This window comes from Pristis pectinata, chromosome 9 (genome assembly GCF_009764475.1).
Source record: "Pristis pectinata isolate sPriPec2 chromosome 9, sPriPec2.1.pri, whole genome shotgun sequence".
NCBI lineage: Eukaryota > Metazoa > Chordata > Chondrichthyes > Rhinopristiformes > Pristidae > Pristis > Pristis pectinata.
The window spans coordinates 98,225,015-98,246,368 of NC_067413.1; the positions used below are offsets into that span (position 1 = coordinate 98,225,015).

At 40.5% G+C, this 21,354-nt stretch overlaps 1 protein-coding gene across 33 annotated transcripts in view; it reads right to left on the reverse strand.

Annotated features, from left to right (window-relative positions):
* Positions 1 to 21,354, reverse strand: part of clasp2 (cytoplasmic linker associated protein 2) — a 251,826-nt gene that overhangs the window by 93,289 nt on the left and 137,183 nt on the right. For 19 of the 33 annotated variants that reach the window (XM_052023823.1, XM_052023827.1, XM_052023840.1 and 16 more), the window contains 3 exons: positions 16,279 to 16,302; positions 8,217 to 8,321; positions 8,014 to 8,040 (listed from right to left, as the gene is read on the reverse strand). In XM_052023823.1, the coding sequence (XP_051879783.1) occupies positions 8,014 to 8,040; positions 8,217 to 8,321; positions 16,279 to 16,302 (156 nt within the window). The remainder of the gene's footprint in view (positions 1 to 8,013; positions 8,041 to 8,216; positions 8,322 to 16,278; positions 16,303 to 21,354) is intronic. The other 14 variants (XM_052023836.1, XM_052023835.1, XM_052023832.1 and 11 more) reach the window with 3 other exon arrangements.

Consider the following 21,354-nt stretch of genomic DNA (forward strand, 5'->3'; position numbering starts at 1 on the left):
CATCACGTCCATGCTGACCAGTGGGCACCAATCCATATCAATCCCATCTTCCAGTTCTTGGCCTATAGCCTTCTACGCTTAGGTGATTTAAGTGCCTGTCTCGACACTTCTTAAATGCTGTCAGTGACTCTGCTTCCACAACTCTGTCAGACAGTGCATTCCAGGAACTCACCACTCTCTGGGTGAAAAAGGTCCCCCTCAGAACCCCTCTAATTCTCTACCCTTTACCCAAAATCTAAGTGCTCTAGTTTTAGTTACCTCTGCTAAGGGGAAAAGATTCCTGCAGTCTATCCTATCTAAACCCCTCATAATTTTATATACCTCAATCAGATCCCCTCTTAACATCCTCCACTCCAGGGAGAACGGATCTAGCTTCTCGAGTCTCTCCTCATAATTGAAATGCTCCATTCCAGGCAACATCCTGAGGAATGTTCTCTGCGCCCTCTCCAGTACTCATATCTTTCCTACAGTGTGGTGACCAGAAATACATGCAGTACACCAGCTGAGTTCTGACCATTTTTTATAAAGTTGGAATGCAACTCTCTGCTCTTGTATTCAATGCCCCAACTAATGAAGGCCATTAACCAACAGGCCTTCTTAACCATGTTATCTACCTGCATTGCCACCTTCAAGGATCTTTGGACTTGTACACCAAGGTCCCTCTGTTCCTCAATACTTCCTAGGACCTTTACAATTCTTGGTGCATGTCCTAGCCTCATTAGTACTCCCAAAATGCATCACCTTACATTTATCAGGATTAAACTCCATCTGCCATTTCTCAGTCCATTTTACCAACTCCACCAATCTTTGTGTCGTTGGCAAACTTTACATCCATGTCCAAACAGCAAGGGTCCCAGCAACAATATCTGGGGAACATCACTAGTCACAGGCATCCAATCATGAAAACAGCCGCCTACTATCACCCTCTGTCAAGCCAATTTTGGATCCAATCTGCCAACTTGGCACCGTGGGCCCTAACCGTTTTGATCACTCCCACGTGGGACCTTGTCAAAGGCCGTACTGAAGTCCATGTAGACCACATCTACTGCACTTCCCTCATCAATACATTCACTTCCTCAAAAATTTAAATCAGATTTGTCAGACAAGATCTGCCCTTGATAAAGCCATGCTGACTATCTTTGATCAGTCCCTACCTGTCCAAGTGACCATTCATCCTGTCCCTCAGAATTTTTTCCCAATAAATTTTCCTTCCATAACCACTTTGAAATAGATGGAGTTATGGTCACCACCTCCAAGATGCGCTCCAATGACACTCCCAACACCTGACCAACTATGTTCCCGAGAAAGATCCACTAATGCTGCTTCCCTCATTGCTCTCTCTACATACTGTGGCAAAAAGCTCTCCTGGACACACCTCAAAAAATTCACCCCCTCTGAGCCTTTTATGCAAAGGCAATCCCAGTTAATATTTGGGAAACTGAAATCCCCTCGCACTATAACACTAGTTTTATTGCATCTCTTTGCTATTTGCCAACATTGCACCCGTGCATACATGCACTTGTGCAGATGACGATGGACTCAATTTGACATATCAGTTCCTCTGTCTCCTGTTACTGTTAGGTGGTCTGTACTAACTCTCTACAAAGTGACAGCACCCTTTTTGTTACTAATCTCTATCCATATCTCCTCAATTGAGGAACCTTCCAGAATATCCTCCCGCAACACTGAAGTAAATGTGAGGTGTTGCACCTTGGTAGGACTAATGTCAAGAGAGAATACACTCTTAAGGGCAAGACCCTTAACAGTGTTGAAGAGCAGAGAGACCTTGGGGTGCAAGTCCATGACTCATTGAAAGTGGCTACACAGGTAGATAGGGTGGTTAAGAAGGCTTACAGAATGCTTGCATTTATTAATCGAGGTATTGAGTATAGGAGTCAAGAAGTTATGATGCATCTCTAAAGAACTCTGGTTAGGCTGCATTTGGAGTATTGCGTGCAATTCTGGTCACCTCACTATAGAAAGGATGTCGAGACTTTAGAGAGAGTGCAGAGGAGGTTTACTAGAATGCTGCCTGGATTAGAGGGCATGTGCTATCAGGAGAGGCTGGACAAACTTGGGCTCTTTTCTCTGGAGCGGCAGAGGCTGAGGGGTGATCTGTTGGAGGTGTATAAAATTATGAGGGGCATAGATAGGGTGGATAAACAATATCTTTTTCCCATTATTGAGCGATCCAATACCAGAGGGCATGCACTTGAGGTGAGAGGGGGTAGGTTCAGAACAGATGTGAGGAGTACATTTTTTACTGAGAGAGTGGTGGGTGCCTGGAATGTGTTCCCTGATAGAGTAGTGGGAGCTTTCAAGAAGGGCTTGGATGGGCACATGAATCACAGGAAAATAGAGGGATAGGGGCGTTCTGTAGGCAGGAGGGAATAGCTATGTTGGCACAACATTGTGTGCCGAAGGGCCTGTTCTGTGCTATACTGTTCTATGTTCTAATGCATCCCTTGACTAATAGCGCACTGCCAACTCTTCTGTTACATCCCCATCCCTTCCCCTGCTCCCCCATCTCATCTGAAAATTCTATACCCTGGGATACTGAGTTGCCAGTCCTGCCTGCCTTTCAACCATGTCTGAGTGATGGCAACAATTTCATAGTCCCATGTGTTATCTAGTTAGACTCCTAGCATTAAAATAGATGCAACTTAGCTTTGTGTGCCCCTCCTGTGCATTGACCTGCCTGCTGGACTTAGAATCTTTTTCTTTTCTAGGTGACTGTACATTTGAACATTTACTCTGAGCCTCATTCCCTTGGCAACTCAGTTTAAACCTTTCCCCAAAGGCATTAGCAAACCTCCCCACTAGGACGGTGGTCTCATTCTAGTTCAAGTGCAACCCTTCCCTCTTGTACAGGTCCCACCTTTCCCAGAAATGGTCCCAGTGATCCAGGAACCTAAAGCCCATTCCCCGTACCTTCCCTTCAGCCACGCACTCATCTGGTGGAATTAAACAACTGTTTTCAAAAAATAAATGAACTGACAGCTTGCACAGTATTTAAACATTCACTTCATAATCCTGGCCTCAGGACTGCCTCCTGCATCGGAACCTATCATATTTGGAATACATTTGATCAGCTCTTCAGTACACTTCAGAGTAAACTGTGTAAATAGCACACTCTGTTACCAAAAGGAGACAAAGGTGTCTTGAACAAAATGTTTACTAGTATTAGCTGTGTTAAGGAAATTACCAGGCGGCTTTCCTCTACATGTTTCAGAAAGAGCAAACAGGAATGGAAAGGAATTTAGATTATATCATAAAACCTGGTCCTAAAATTTACAAGTACATTGACGTTTATATGTAATAATGCAAAATGCACATTAAAGTAACATAGAAATAAAGAGAGAAAAAAATTCAATGATACAAGTCAACTCGTGTCAGTTTTTTCTAACTTTGGAGCTGGTCTTTGCATAGGTATTATATACTTGAGGCTAACATCTGATAAAGCTGTATCATGATTGAGTAATACAAATAAAGTACCACTTCACTTTCATGCATATGAAATAAAATTAAATACAGTTTTTCAAGTGTACTCTTGGGTAAGAAATGTTCACCAAACTGCAAGCTTCGAACCAAAAATAAATGCAGCAGAAATTAACAAGTTAACATTGGAACACTGATATTCTGCTCCCTCCCTACCACGACTGATAATACTAGGCATTTGAAGTGCTTTCTACGCAAACCAACTGAGGTTGTAACACTCAGGACAAGCAAACTCTAAAAAAGGATGAGCTTAAAATATATGAGAAATTAAAATATAAAGTAGTAGTCAGCTACTGAAGCAGCAAGCAATGAATCCAGGTGTTTATTCTGAATTCAAAAAACATACAGCGCAGTACTGAGTACAAGACTTAGAAGACAACTGAGAAATGTGTATTCCAAACACATCCGTCGTTTGAAAACATATTTTTGGTTGCAGAGTATGCAACATGCAACTCAAGGATATGACATATTGTTCATGTTTCCTTTTTTTTTGTTAATGTTCTTTGCAGAAAAAAAGGGATAGTAGCAAATTTGATCAGAAATTTAGTGATTCATCCGAATAACTTTCCCAAATATACCAATCTATGAATAGTGTTTGTCACAAAATGGCTTCCCAACAATCATGCTCATGGATTGCAAGTTTAATGTCCAATGACAGTTATAATGAGTGAAAAAACAGCTGTCATCTAGAATTGATAATGAACACACATGTAAGTAACTGACATTAAAAGTGAAGTGGCTAAAGGAGAGAGCACATATTGTTGTATGATGGGAGGGGTGCAAGAACAGATGCATTAAAAAGCAAATGCTACATAGATTTCAAATGTGTTCAAAACATCCAGCAAAAAGCAACTACTCTAGGTTCTCCCTTATTTCTTTTTCATGTAGTTGTATAGATTCTGAACCATATCCACTGACTTCTATTCTCCTTTGGATTTTTCCTGAACTTCTTTTGCAAACTACTTGGAACAAAATAATCCAGTTAAGATTCTCCCTCACATATTAATTCTGCTCCTTACTTTCTCCCACTGTCTTTCCCAATCTTCCTGGCTTACAACTGGTAGTTTCCCTCAGTACAACAGCTGAGATCAACACTTGGCATGGGATTCAGACTATGTTTCTCACTCCTCATAAACTGGTATTTTAAAATGTTACTATAAGCAGTGTGCATTTTTAAAATCTATGAGTCAATGGATAAACACACTACTTAACAGATCAGCAAAATCACAAACTCAATCATGGATTTTAGTGGCAGTATACTTAGCACGATCACCCTGTATTATGTGAGGAAGGGGAGGAAGGACACACATCAGGAAAAAGTCTTGCTACTAATTGTAATCCAGAAACACCTATTAAAAAATGTATGTGTGAATGGCAGTTGTGGATACCTTTGGCATGTTCCTGTTCAGAAATTAAATATGATCATTTGGAGAAAGTGCCAGGTAGCTATGGTACCACTGGAAGTGAACACTGGCATAAGTCCATGTTTTCAGGACCTGCTCACGACATCTCCCTCCATTCCCCTTGCAGATCTTTAACCACTGAACTGCAAATTTGGCACAGAAGTTCTTTTGCATTATTCCAAAATCAATGGTATTTTGCAGCAGAAAAATTGGTTTAAACTTGAGCTTAACCTGGAGTACAGCAAAATGATGTGCATTTCATAGCACCTGCTGGAAAATTTGACTCCTGACTTTTTGATGGAACTTTTGTTTGCTCTATACGTTTTTTCCCTAGAATAAAACTCAGCCAACAGTGGTTAAACACCAAGTAATTAAACCTGTAAAATCCATCTCTGCAATGATTTTCAAATGTACCGATCTAAAAAATGTTTATCATTTACTTACCAACAGTGCTTCCCCTGAAACCATGCTATTTTAAGTGCCAACGTCATTTCAACTCACTGAGACTCGTGATCTCAAATACAACCTCACATGGGCCTTGACTCTTTGCCATGAAGATCAAGGTGCTAATCACTCTTAGCTTCCTAACCTCCAGGCTACTGATGCTGATCTCTGTTAATTCTCACAGTTCGATGTTCACTGCTGCACTTGGTGGTTCATCCAAATGCCACATTCAGACAGAGAAGACTTTATCTACTTTTCCCTCAGCCGTGTTCAGGCATCATAGAGTTGTATAACGTATATTTCAGAAATGTATAGATTGTAGTCTCTCCCCACCCTTGCAACCATCTACAAGGACTGCCTGCCTGTAGCCTCAGAGTCTCTGTGGTCATCTTGAACAAAAAAAGAAGTCTACTCTGGGCATTGTTTATCAGCAGCCTTTCCATGTCCCTCTGACTTGTTCGGAGCATCCTCTCATCTTTTCCTATCCCACTGCAGCATGCATACATTAAATATCAAAACTCTCTAGTGACTGGAAGAATGCTGGTATATTGTAATCTGTTTCTTTAGTGACAAATTGCATAGAATGCACCTATAAGGTTAGAATAGGTCATGATTGAGAACCTGCAATAGATCAACAGAATACATTAGGCTGAAACTGACCCATCATGGCAGATTTTCATCCTCATGGAATTTTTACACTCCAAGGATAATCAACAACACAGTTTTAACACTTTTAAAAGGCAATAAAGCAATTTCTAATCTTTTGTATTTCCTTATTTTCCAGCAGCTCCAATAACCTTGCAGAAAAAATAATCACTGCTTGCAGTGGTATTGTGCCATTGTAGATCAGGAAATCTCTGGCTTATGCTGATGACCTTAAAGCTGTTTTATTTTCAGCTTTTTCCTTCACTGATGAAAAGTTAATGCTGCCTGGTCTGCTGGATATTTCAAGCATTTTCCTCTTCAGTTCCGATTTCCAGCATCTGTACAACTTGTGGAAATCCAAAACTCGCTGCAATTCCCTGCTCCTCCCCTTGGTGTGCTGTTGCAGACTTCTGGTTTAATTGGTGACTGTGCCCAATGACAACACCACATCAGACAGGCAAGTACCCTGCCTCTGCAATCAGCCTGTTGCATACCAAAAAGCATACTTAAAAGCATAGTCTATTTGAAAAGCAGAGAAAACAGAAACTTACAGCAACAACTCCAAAAAAGGGCTAATTTCTCCAGAAAAATTCAACGACAGATAAATTTTGTTTGAAAGATTAATCTCACTTACATGCAGGGACATGATCACTGACTGACAGGGGAGTTACCCATTTATTTCCACTCTGCCTGGCTACAGTGTTGCCACCTTTTACACCAACCTGTGAACTGTTCAATTAATCTTATTCTAAATAAAGTGGAACCTGTTTTAACTTGTTGAATGTGTAACTAAACTTATAATGGGCTGTAACCTGTAATTAAAGTTTAACAATTTATCTGGCTCTAAACAAATTAATTTTAAGTGGGGGACTGTCACTCCCTCATAAATATTTCAAAATTCCAAATCATTATAAAGTGTTTTTTTTAAATTCTACTTTAGTATTTTTACTTCCACTATTATCTCCTGCACTTTTTTCTCATCTTCATTCTGCTCTCCATTAAACATTTAACGTTTGTTAAGAATGGTGACTTTTAATTTCTTGGTTTGTTCTTTCAGCATTCTCCAACGTAATTGGCTGCATGGCTTGCTTGTTGACATCACTGAAAACCAAAAAATGTCATAGGTGCTAGGAATCAGAAATAAAATCAGAAAGTACTGGAAATTCTCAGGAAGTCAGGTCACATCTGCAGAAAGAGAAACAAAGTTAACATTTCAGGTTGAAAACCCTTTGTCAGAACTGCTTTATTTCAATTCTGACAAAGGGTCTTTGAAATGTTAATTTTCTTATTGATTCCAGCATTTTCTATTCTTATTGTCATCATCACTGCTGTTGGACACAAGGGACCTCAATGCAGTAACTCCTGATAGCTCGTAACAATGGGGGTGGAGAAACGCAAGTCACTGCGATCATAGATCTTTGAACAGATTTCTTTGAGATCAGCAGCAAGTGTTATCACTGTGGTGCTGAAAAGAAAACCTAGACCATTTAATTAAGATTGAGAGAGAAAGCAAACAACTAATTGCAGAATACTAAGATAAATTATTAGAGTTTGCTTCTACATTAGCTTCACAGATTGAAGTGTCAGAGTTAACCATGATGCATTTGCTAGTAATTCAATGGGTTCCAAAAATATGATCTATTTGAATGTTAAATTATTTTAAAATTATTATCAGGTTATTTTACAGAGTCTTCATCAGAGGGTACAACACCTTTTGCTGTGTTTTGAGGTGACAATGAAATGTAGAAAAATATTACTAATGAAGATGAAATGTTCAAAGGATAAAAATCCTATGGTGAATTCCTATGTAAAAAGGAACAAAATGCTGCTTTCCTGTACTGACATCATAAAAGTTTATAGTAAATTTTCAACATTATAGAGCAATAGATTCATCACTTCTGCTGCTTATGGCTGTCTACTACTTTAAAGAATGAATTTGACAAACTTATTAGGAACACTCAACTGAACTTGAAATCACCAAACATGCAAAAAAAAACAAACAAAAATATTAACAGCAAGATACCTTTGTTATCTTCAGATGATGTTAAACCTGAGGCACAGAATAGTTGTTCAAAACTTAGTGGATCATTCAACATTTTAAAATGGCAACTACAGTACTAATGCATCCTTCCTGCATATAAATGAAGTAATAATATTTGCTATATCCCCAGATTATAAAACTAGTTGTGTCCCATCACACTGAATGGCAACAAACCAAACACATACGTTGAGACTGAGACACCACTTTTGTACGACTTCGCCCTCTGGAATCAGCAGCATCGCCACCACCGCTGGCAGTTCCCAAGAGTAACTGTCTGTTTCTAATTCGACCTGTAAAGAAAATAAATATTTCAGTAAATAAAAGACATTTGCAAATATTCATGATTTGCTCAATGCATGAGTTAGATTTTGCAAGAAATTCACATAAAAAAGGAATGCAAAAGATAAAAATCATATTATTAAACAGAGATGATTTAATTCAACAAATGACCCTTCAACAGTTCACAAAAGCCAATGTATTTCACACCAAAAAGTAACAGAGGATAAAACTGTTTATTTCCCTCCATAGATGCTGCCTGACCTGCTGTGTTCCTCCAGCATTTTGTGTGTGTTGAGAGGATAAAAGTCTCCTTCAAAGTTCTATAATTTCTATAGCCATAGAATTCTACATTGGTAGAGATCCTGATCTGAGCTTCAAAAGGTCAATAATAAAGTTAAGCTGAAGTTCAATGTTCAAACAAAGGATGCATATAAGAAGGGACTTAATAAAAGTTATTTTTTTTCAACTTACATGAAATAAATTGGGAGGATTACAATGGGAGTAGAAAGTCAATAAGTATATATATATTATTCAACAGAATCATGCAATGCAAAATGAATCAAATAATGAAGGAAACTAAAAGGCAATAGGGATTAGATCGTAATAGAAATGCCAAGTTCCATAAAGGAGTGGAAGCAGGCCCTTCAGCAACCCTCAAGCATCAACTTTAAATTAATCCCATGTTATTCTCCCAACATTCCTGTCAACAGCCTCACATTCTACCACTCACCAATACACCAGGGGTAATTTATACTGAAAATTAACCTACCAACTCACATGCCTTCAGGATGGGCGAAGACACCAGCGCACTGGGTTACAGGGAAGAACATGCCAACTCACACACCTAGCACCAGAGGTTAGGACTGAACCCAGATCACTGGAGCTGTGAGGTAGCAGTTCTACTAGCTGTGTCACTGTGCTGCCTATGGTAACAGTGGAGGAAAGAATAAATCTAACATTGATCATAATGTGACAAACTTTGAAAGGCTGATTAACAGTGGAGGAGAAGGCTAGTAAAGAATATAAGGGTGGCACAGTGATATAGCTGTTAGAGCCACTGCCACACACAGCTCCAGTAACCCAGGTTCAATCCTGACCGCTGGTGCTATCTGTGCAAAGTTTGCACATTCTCCCTGTGACCGTGTGGATTTCCTCCAGGTACCATGGAGTTATACAGCATGGAAACAGGCCCTTTGGCTCAACTCGTCCATGCTGACCAAGGTGTCAAGCCGAGTTAGTCTTACTTGTCTATGTTTGGTCCATATCCCTCTAAACCTTTCCTTTCCCTGCACCTGTCCAAATGTTTTTAAACACTGTAATTGTACCGACCTCTGCCACTTCCTCTGGCAGCTCGTTCCATACACCCACCACCTTCTGTGTGTAAAACTTGCTCCTCAGGTTCCCTCTAAATCTTTCCCCTCTCACTTTAAACCTATATCCTCTAGTTTTAGACTCCCCTACCATGGGAAGAAGACTGACTATTCACCTTACCTATGCCCTTCATAATTTTATATACCTCTATGTTATCCCTCAGCCTCCTTTGCTTCAGGGAAAACAGTCCCAGCCTACCCAGTCTCTCATTTTTTTTAATCAATGTCATAGATGACATGAAATTTGTTGTAATAAATGCCCCCACCTATGGAGTACAAAAGTTGAGACGTCATTTTACAACTGTTCAAGATGTTGTTGAGACCTCACTTGGAATATTGTGTGCAATGTTGCCACTTTCAGGGAACTATGTGCCTGTACCCCTAGGTCTCTGTTCTACAACACTCCATTGGGCCCTGCCATTCACGATGCATATCCTGCTCTGGTTTAACTTCTCAAAATGCATCACTTCCCACTTGTCTCAGTTAAATTCCATCTGTCATTCCTTGGCCCACTTTCCCAGTTGATCTTGATCTTGTAATCTTAGACAACCTTCTTCACTGCTCAGCACACAACCAATTTTGGTGTCATCCGCAAACTTACTAATCACACCACCTACATTCTCATCCAAATTGTTCATGTAGATGACAAACAACAGTGGACCCAGCACAGATCCCTGTGGTACACCACTGGTCACAGGCCTCCAATCTGATAAGCAACCCTCCACTACCACCCTCTGACTCCTACCACCAAGGCAATTTTGTATCCAATTGGCTTGCACACACTGGATCCCATGTGATCTAACTATCTGGACCAGCCTACTACACAGGATCTTGTCAAAGGCCTTGCTAAAGTCCCTGTAGACAACGTCTACCACCCTGCCCTTATCAGTCCTCTTGCTCACCTCTTCAAAAAACTCAATCAAATTTGTGAGACAAGATTTCCCACACAAGGTGCTCTGGTCTCCTCCCACATCCCAAAGGTGTGTGTGTATTGATAGGTCAATTGGCCACTGTAAATTATCGCTTGTGTTTGTGAGTGGTAGAATGGGAAGGGTGGGAGAATAAAATGGGATTAGTGTAAATGGGTCCATGGTTTTCAGCACGGGCTCTGTCGGCCAAAGGGCCCACTTCCATATCCTACGACAAACTCTGCAAGGTAGATTTTGAGGGAATAGGGTCAGAATGGAGACTGGAAAACTCTGATAATCCACTATCCAATCATTCAGAAATCCCACTGGTTCAGTACCCAGACCACCATGAGATATTTGCACTTTACATTCACCCAGGTCCTGATTCCAACACCCTCCTCCACTTACCTAGCCCTGACTCCCACACTCCCATCCACACACCGGATCTACTGTTGCTGTGTTCCTCGCCTATTCACTGGGTTCCCAGTTCCCACCAAGGCACCAGTTCCTCTGCTCCATCCTACATGCTGGGTTTCTGGTCCCTGTGCTCGCCTTCACTCACTGGGACCCCATTCCCGGACTGCCTGACCACACACTGGGTCTCCGGTTCCCGTGCTCCCTGACCACACACTGGTGCCCCTGCTCTTGTGCTCCCTGATCTCTCTCTGGAATCCTGGTCTCCGTGATCCCCGACTGCTGTCCGAGGCCTTAGTTTCTGTACTTGCTTTAAACTTACTTGATTGTTGGCCACTCTCTCTTGACACTTACCTGGTTGTTTCCCATGCTCCCTTTAAACTTACTAGGTTCACTGAAATGTTACTGCGTAACATCTTCTAACCGTGAATTAGAAGTGTCTTGGAGCACTTATAAAGTAACATTTGATAGTCTGGACAATCTGCTAGACTGGCACCACTAAAATCCTAAACATGCGGATTAATGGAGTTTTACTGTATAATTGAACTCTTTGAAAGACTGCTGAGAAGTCCAGCAAAAGCTTTCACACTTTATGTTTGCCTACAGCAATAATAAACATGGAATTTGAGAGGATAATTGAATGAAAGACTAAAAAATGGTTGAATTCTGGACATGAATAAAATGAAATTCATTGGGGGGGGTGGATAGAATGGTAAGTTTGCATCCCTTTTCATGTGAATTTCTCGTAGGCTAGAAGCAAATCTAAGTCAGATTTGAACTAACTGAGAAATTGTTTGATAAAAGAAAATAATTTTATGTGGAAAGTAGCAAAATAGCAGAAGAGAAAAGCAGCAGATATAATGATTAACAACATTATTCTGAATAAAGCAACATGGTAGAGAAATCTGGAGTATTAATGGAAATGAATCTGGGGTATTGGCGGGAAGATGGCTGCAACATTTGCATTGTATGTACCCAACCGATAAGAAACAACGATGAGAAGATTTTGGGGCTGTTTGTTAAGAAGGACCAGAATAGGACTGAGCAAACCTTAGAGCTGCTAAGATTATTGGTCCAGTGTCCCTTGACATTGCTGTATAATTTCAAGGTGCTGCAGCAGAGGGTAATTTGGGTGGTAATTGGTAACAGCTATTAATGAAATAATTACACTTTGGAAGACAAAGCTGAGATCTAAGTGAAGTATTGTTTGTGAGGGAAACAACCAAGGAGGTCAAGAGATTCACGTTGCATGTTACGACAGACTTGGTGGAACACAGTAGCATTAGGAAAGAAGATGGTGGTGACAAGAAGATGCCTGAAGTCTGTGAGCATGCCTGAGTGATGAACATTACATTTCCACCCCTTATCTAATAAGAAACCAACAAGGCGAAGCAACTTATCAATAATATGACAGAGCACAAAAACACCTGGAGAAAAGACAGAAAAACAGAACAAGCAAGCACAATAGAAAGGTGAAATATATGAAACTGATGTGTCCTGCATCACAAAACTCTTCAGAAAGTAGAACACTTTGTAACCCATGTAAATAGAGCTTCATGAAGCTATTTGAGCAATTAAAATGCACTTAGGACTGATCCACGTGTAAAATAATTCAATATAGGATTAGTCTATCCTGAGAGCAACATTTTCACAGTGAAATTATCTGTACACCTCCCAAGTTCAGGGAGAACAAAGGGCTTGTCTACCTAATCTCACCTTGTACAATGAACATCACATTGCAGGAATGAATCTGATGAACCTCTCCCACACACACTTTATCTTCAGGGGCCCCTAAAAATTGAATAAGAAACCTCTACTGCTGTACTAAAATCCTTTTCTAATAAAGACCAACATATTGTTTGTTCTCCTAATTGCTTGCTATACCTGTAAGTTAATGTCCAGTGATTCATAGACAAGGACACCCATGTTCCACTGAACACCCTCTCCTTTCAATTTCTCAACAGTTAAAAAAATATTTAGCCTTCTAATTTTTCTATCAAAGTGAATGACCTCACACTTTTGCATGTTATAATCCATTTTCCATGTCCTCGCCCTTTAAGCTAACCTGTCTCTATCCCAGTAATGCCGTTCTGCATCCTTCTCTCAGCCCAAACCATCAACTAGCAGTTTATCTTCAGTGAACGTGGACAGACCGCACTTGGACCCCTCACCCAAATCACTGATACAGATTGTGAACAGCTGGAGCCCGGCATCAAATCTGGTACCACATTACTAATCCCAGTCTCCCAACCCAAAAATGACCTGTTCATTCCCACTATTTTCTGTTTATTAACCAGTTATTTACGTTACTCCCAATATCATGTGCTCTAATTTTGGTCAATAATTTCTTATGCAGCACCTTTTCAAGGGCCTTCTAAAAGTCCAATTACAGCACATCAACTGGTTTGCCCTGAGTGATTACAACTTCAAAATATTCCAACAGTTTGTCAAACATGGAACAAACAAACAAACACAAAAAGCTGGAGGAACTCAGCGGGTTAGGCATCATCTGGACTGGACCTGAAAGGGTCTCAACCCAAAACGTCAACTGTCCATTTCCCTCCATAGATCCTGCCTGACCCGCTGAGATCCTCCAGCTTACTGTGTATTGCTCCAGATTCCAGCAACTGCAGTCTCTTGCGTCTCTGTCAAACATTTGCCAAACCCCTTCAAAAATCCATGTTGCTTATTTCTAATCCTATTACTATTTTCTAAAGGCCCTTGTTACCACTTCCTTTATAGAACATAAAACATAGAACAGTACAGTACAGGAACAGGCCCTTCAGCCTACAATGTTGTGCAGAACTAATTAAACTAGTAATTAAACCCCTAACTAAACTAATCCCTTCTATCTACACAATGTCCATTTCCCCTCATCCTCTGCACATTCATGTGCCTATCTAAGAGCCTCTTAAACATCTCTGCTGCATTTGTCTCCACTACCACCCGTGGCAGTGCATTCAAGGCACCCAGCACTCTCTGTGTAAAAAACCTGCCCTACACATCTCCTTTGAAATTACGCCTTCTCAATGTAAACGCATGCCCTCTAGTATTAGACATTTCGACCCTGGGAAGAAGATACTGGCTGTCTACTCTATCTATGCCATAAACTTCTACCAGGTTTCCCCTCAGCCTCTGCTGCTCAAGAGAAAACAACTCTAGTTTGTCCAACCTCTCCTTATAGCACATGCCCTCTAATCCAGGCAGCATCCTGGTGAACCTCTTCTGCTCCCTCTTCAAAGCCTCCACATCCTTCTTATAAATGGGACGACCAGATTTGAATGCAATACTCCAGATGTGGCCAGAGTTTTATAAAGCTGCAATATAACTTCCTGACTCTTGAACTTAGTGCCTCACCTAATAAAAACAAGCATGATATACGCCTCCTTTACCACCCTATCAACCTGTGCAGCCACTTTCAGGGAGCTATGGATTTGGACCCCAAGATCCCACTGTACATCAACACTGTTAAGGGTTCTGCCTTTACATTTGATCTCCCAAAGTGCAGCACCTCAAACTTGGCCGGATTAAACTTCATCTGCCATTTCTCTGCCCATATCTACAACTGATCTATATCCCACGGTATGCTTTGGCAACCTTCTACACTATCCACACCACCACCAATAACAGATTCCAGCATTTTCCTGCTCCTGATGTAAGGCTTACTGGCCTACAGTTGTCTCTTTTCTCTCTCTCTTCTTTCATAAATAGTCAAGCTACATTTGCTGTCCATCCAATCTGTGGGATCTGTTCTGGAATGTATGGAATGTTAGGAGTTGACATCTCCATAGCTCCCACCTTCAACACCCTTGGATAGAGGTTATTAGATCCTGGGGATTTATCTTTAATTTCTTCAAAACTAGTTTTTTTCTTTACTAACACTAACCTCTTTGAGTTCCTTATTAACTCTAGACCCACAGTTCTTCACTATTTCTCAGAGGTTTTCTGTGCCTTGATCCATGAAGACTGGTACAAAATATTTGTTTAACTTCTCTACCACTTTCTTTTTTCCAATATAATTTCGACTGTCGTGATTTGTAAGGGACCTACATTAACTTTCAGCTGTTTTTTTTCCTTGTTACATATTGATAAAGCATTTAGTTTGTTTTTAGGTTTCCAGCTTGGCTACTCAAAAAAAAAATCTACTTTCCCTTCCCTTATCAATGTTTGGTTCTCCTTGATAAGTTCTGAAGTTTTCTTTTTCCTCAGGCTCACTGCTTTCTTTTGGGCAATATGATATGGCCTTTCCTTTGATCTAATACTATATTTAAATTGATAGCCGTGGCTGAACTACTTTTCCTGTTGGATTATTTCATCTTAAAGGGTGTATTGTTTATCCATATTTTAATTCTTTAACTGTTAGCCATTGCTTGTTTATGCCACACCCTTTAATACAGCTTCCCAATCTACCGTCACCAATACGTCTCACACCTTCATAGTTTGCTTTATTCAGTTTTTAAGACCCTAACTCCGGATTGTACAAAAATACTTTGTGTTTATATAAGACTCCATTGTTTGTGATCTGCTTCCTAAACGTCTCTTATCTACCAGATCATCAATTAACTCTTTCTCATTACATAGTACCATAAACAAAATAGCCTGTTGCCTTGTTGCTTCCTCAGTATATTGATCTAGAAAACAATCATTGCTTAGAAATGCATGAACAGCTGTCATATTAAGAATACCTTGATTCTCCCTCCAGTCCCCAAAATATAAGGTTACATTTTATTGAATTTTTAGTTATAACGGGTCACAGTTATGGTTGTGGTCAGTGTTGCAACTTCCAGTTACAACAGTTGATGTGAGACTACAGCCACAATGTGAAAGCACTGCTCACACTAGGTGTGAGCATCCAATTTTCTACTTGAGGAACACATATAACAATTCAACAGCTTCATGATCACTCTTCCAAGTTTTAGAAATCACAATTCAAACTCTCAGTGCTTACCATCATCACAGGTTGTTCCTAAATGGGAGAAAAGTTCAAACTGACAACATGTATAGTTTTAGTACAATATAATTACGACTTTTGTCAGTAAAATTATTTGGTGAATTGGTGAATATACTTTAATTATGCTTCCGCTATTTATTTGGGTATTCAAGTATTTTTAGGGAAAATGCGGATTAAACAAGGGATGTCATAAACATTAGAAGCTTTCTGGGAAAATGCATGTACTTAATTTTGATTTGCATACACAAGACAAATGTTCTGTACTACATTGTTTGTAACATCTCTTCATGGGTTATATGAGAAGACAGGTGGATAATTTCCTTACCATCTGCTTTGTCAGATGCATCATCTTTGTAATAGAGCAAGCAAAGAACAGGATAAGAGTTAAAGTGTTAGATTTCATGTACAATAAATAATCATCACATCTGAAATATTACTTTATAGTAGAGCCTCTTAGGAAACTACGTATACTCATGAACAAAATATTTAAGAAACAAAGAATATGAAAGATCTCAACAAATGATCTACTGAGGTGTTTTGAAAAATGTATATAAAATGAAATAAACCTCAGGACATAAAAAATTGATTCATTCACTTGTATCATGTGTTTGACTAATTGCCAGATGGGAACCATAAATGTTGAAGCAATAGTAATGCAGTGGCAGGTGTCAATGGTGGTAAGAATACACCGTAGATCTCCTTTAGATTCTGCCCTCTCATCTTAAACCTACGCCCTCCAGTTTTGTACTCCCCCTCCCTAGGATTAAGACTGACTATCTACTCTATTGCTCTCATTATTTTATAAATTTATAAACCTCAATAAGGTCACTCCTCAGCCTTGTACCTTCCAGTGAGAATAAATCCAGCCTATCCAATCTCCCCATAAAAGTAAAGCCTTCCATTCCAGGCAACATCCTGGCGAATCTCTCCTGCACTATATAGAATCAATAGTTAACAAATCCACCAACAATTAAAGTGAATTGTACATTAGCTATACCATTAATACCACTTTTGCAATTCATTATTTATACATTTGACCATATAATTGCAGGGCAAGAACAGATTCTGAAGGGGGACTTATAGCTTTGCCTGCCATACCCTACTGTTCATAAATCTGACAAGAAATAATACCACAAACTAATTACTGTCTATTTTGGGAAAACTGTTATATATTCATGCATCAAGTTATGTTTCACAAAACTAATGCAATACTACTTTTAAAATTTAAAATCTTTTCTTCAATGTTCTTAACTGTGTCACTTTCCGATATTTTACACTGCCACAAATGACATCCTTAACCTTTCTCAGCTCCTCGAAAAACTCAGTCAAGACGTGACTTGCCCCCCAAAAAGCCATGCTGACTGTCCCTAATTAGGCCATGGTTTTCCAAATGCTCATAAATTCTATCCTTAAGAATCCAATAGCTTCCCTATCACTGATGTGAGACTCACCGTTTTTCATTTCCAGGATTATCCCCATTTCCCTTCTTAAACAACATCAGCTACTTGTCAGTCTTCCGGGACATTGTCTGTGGCTAGAGAGGACACGAAGACCTTGATAAAGGCCTCAGCAAACTCATCTCTTGCCTCTCTCAGTTACCTGTGGTATATCCCATCAAGCCCTGGGGACTTCTCCACCTTAATGTTAGTCAAGAGACCCAACACCGCTTCTTTCTTTATTTCAAAACGCCCGAGTATATCAGCATACTCCACACTGATCTCACTATCCTCCACGTCCTTCTCCTTGATAAATACTGATGCAAAATACTCTTTTAGACCTTGCCCACATTCTATACCTCCAAGCACATGCTCCCTTCTTTATCCTTGAGTGGTCCTACCCTCTCCCTAGCTACTATCTTGCTCTTGATGTATGTTTCGAATGCCTTGGGATTCTCTTTAAACCTACTTGCCGAGGACCTGTCATGGCTCCTCCGGACTCTCCTAATTCCCTTCTTGAGTTCTTTTCTAGTTTCTTTATAATCCTGAAGGGCTCTGTTTGATTTTAGCTTCCTAAACCTTACATACTTCCTTTTTCTTCTTGACTAAATTCACCACCTCCCTCGACATCCAAGGTTCCCTTACCTTGCCATCCTTGTCCTTCCTCCTTACCGGGACATACCTGTCCTGTACTCTGTGCAGTTGGTCTTTAAGCACCCTCCGCATGTCAGATGTGGACTTGCCCAAAAACAGCTGTTCCCAATTAGTTCTCCCTAGTTTCTGCCTAATGCTCTTGTAATTTGCTCTGCCCCAATTGAATACTCTCCCACAAGGTCCATACTTATCCTTATTCATAGCTATCTTAAGACTTAAGGAGTTGTGGTCACTGTTTCCCAAATGCTCTCCCACTGAAAGGTCAGTCACCTGGCCAGGCTCGTTTCCCAACACCAGGTCCAGTATGGCCCCTCTAGCTGGACTAGCTACATACTGATTTAAGAAACCCTCCTGGATGCACCTAACAAATTCTGCCCCATCTAAACCTCTTGCACTAAGGAGGTCCCAGTCTATATTAGGGAAGTTGAAGTCTCCCGCGACAACAACTCTGTTGTTTTTACACCTTTCCCTAATCTGCCTGCAGATCTGTTCCTCAATGTCCCGGTGGCTATTGGGGTGTCTGTAGTGACCCATCAGAGTGATTGCACCTTTCTTATTTTTGAATTCTACCTATACAAACTGAGTGGATGAGCCCTCCATTATGTGCAGCTGTGATATTGTCCCTGGTTAATAGTGCAACTCCCCCCACCCTTTTACCTTCCTCTCTATCTTTTCTAAAACATTGAAACCTTGGAACATTAAGCATCCAGTCCTGTCCCTCTCTCAACCAAGTCTCTGTGTTGGCCACAACATCATAGTTCCATGTACTGATCCACGCGCTAAGTTTATCACCCTTATCCTTAATACTCCTAGCATTAAAATAAACACACTTCAACCCGTCCATCCCATTGTGCCAATTACCTTGCTCCTGCCCGTCCTTCCTACAGACTTACTGGTCATGACAACCACCTTCCTCTCAGTCCCTCCACTTTCTAACCTGGGTGTCTGGTTCCCATCCCCCTGCCAAACTAGTTTAAACCCTCCCAAGTAGCACCAGTGAACCTCCCCACCAGGAATATTGGTTCCCCTCCAGTTAAAGCGCAACCCGTCCCTCTTGTACAAGTTGGCCCTTCCCCAGAAGAGGTTCCAATGATCCAAGAACCTGAAAGCCTGCCCCCTGCACCAGCTCCTCAGCCATGTATTCAGCTATTTTATCTTTCTATTCCTGCCATGACTGGCACATAGTACCAGAAGTAATCCAGAGATTACTACCTTCGTGCTCCTGCTTTTCAGGACCTCGAAGTCCTGCTTTATTTTATTGAGTAAAGGAACCACATTTACTATCATCCAGTTGTCTGGGAACCTCACCTGTGATGATGCCAAAATCTCCTTCAATCCACCAGCAATCTCCTCCCTTGCCTTCCATAGCAGCCAGGGATATGTTTCATCAGGCCCTGGGGATTTACCCACCTTTATTTCCTCCATGACATCTAATACCTCTTCCTACTTAATGCTAACATGCTTGAGAATATCACTGTTGTTCTCCCTGAACTCCTTATCTACCATATCTTTCTCCTTCATGAACACATATGATTAATATTCATTTAAGACCTCACCCACATCTTCTGGCTCAATACACACCTTGTCCCTTTGGTTCCTAAGTGGACCCACTCGTTCCCTGGTTACCCTCTTGCTCCTAATATACACAAAATTCCTTGGAATTCTCCTTAATCTTGTCTGCTAGTAATATTTCACAGTTCCTTTCTGCCTTTCTTTTTTTTTCAAATACTATTCAACATTCTCAATGCACTTCAAGGGTCTCCCCGGTTTCAATCGCCTATATCTGCCACAAGTTTTGTTTTCTTTCCTTCATCAAACTCTCGCTATTCCAAGCACGTCTGAATTTTTTGAGGAGGTAACAAAATAAGGTTGATAAGAAATCGATGTGGTCTCTATGGATTTTAGAAAGGCTTTCAATTAGCTGGTAGTCTGATCAAAAAAAAGCCCAGGTGATCCAAACGATGATAGCAAATTGGATCCAAAACTGGTTTGGTTGCAGCAAGCAAAGGGTAATTGTTGAAGGGTGTTTATGTGATAATGGTATTCTAGAGGGTTCCACAGGGTTCAGTACTTGATCCTTTTCTTTCTTTCGGTAATATATACTACAGATTTACTCAAGTGTAATTAGAGTCATAAATTCATAGAGTTATACAGAACGGAAACAGGCCCTTCATCCAACTCGTCAATGCCAACCAAGATGTCTATCCAAGCTAGTCCCACTTGCCTGTGTTTGGCCCATATCCCCCTAAACTTCTTCTATCCATGCAACTGTCTAAATGTCTGGCACTATAAAGATATTTGCAGATCTCAGAACAACTGGCCATATGGTGACAGTGCAGAGGAAAACTTTACTCTGCTGGAAGACAGTAATGGTATTGTCATGTGGACAGAAAAGAGACAAAATTCAATCCAGAGAAGTGTAAGCTAATGGGGGAAGTGCACGAGGCAATGGGAATACACAATAAATAGGAGGATAATGAACAGTGCGAAGAAGGACGTCCAACCATTAGACCTCAAAAGCGGCAGAACAGATTGACAAGGTGGTTAAAAGGGCTTTGGGATGCTTTCCTTTATTAGCTGAGGCCCAGAATATCAGAACAATGAGGTTAAGCTAGAATTGTATGCAAACCTCGTTAGAAGATGTACAGTCCCAATCGCCACATTACAGGAAGATATCACTATACTGGAGAAAGAGCAGAGATTTATGAAGTATTGCAAGGCCATGGGGAAAAGTTGGTTGAGCAGATTGGAACATGAGGAAGCTGAGGGGAGACTTAACTGAGATGTTTAAAATTATGAGATAGCTAGAAGGTAATATGGAAGACCTATTTCCCTTAGTTGAATGGGTCACAACCAGGGAACAGTCTACTTAGTTAATTGGGAGAAGATTGGAAGGGAGACAAAAATTTACTCACATGGTGGCAGTGGTGAAAAACTCACTGCCTGAAAGGATGATTGAGGCAGAAGCCTTCCTTACATTTAAAATGTACTTGGATGTGAAGACCCATGACCTGCAGGACTGAGGACCAAGAAGTGGAAGTTGGGATTAGGGACATTCATTTTCGACCAGCCCTCCTACATTGGCCTCCTTCTATGTTGTTCATTCTCTATCATTCTCTGTAAAAAAGCTGAACTAGCAAATGAGAACCTTTCATTTTTCATCAATGCAACTTGCTTTTATTCACTCCTGAAAGAGACATTTTGGCTGCATTGCAGAACTCAAATAAAGTTCTGCCATTCATAGAATGCACTCATGCCTTTATAGATACCTCCTGGCAACTTCTGTTCAGAAGCCTGTGCATGTTCTTTTG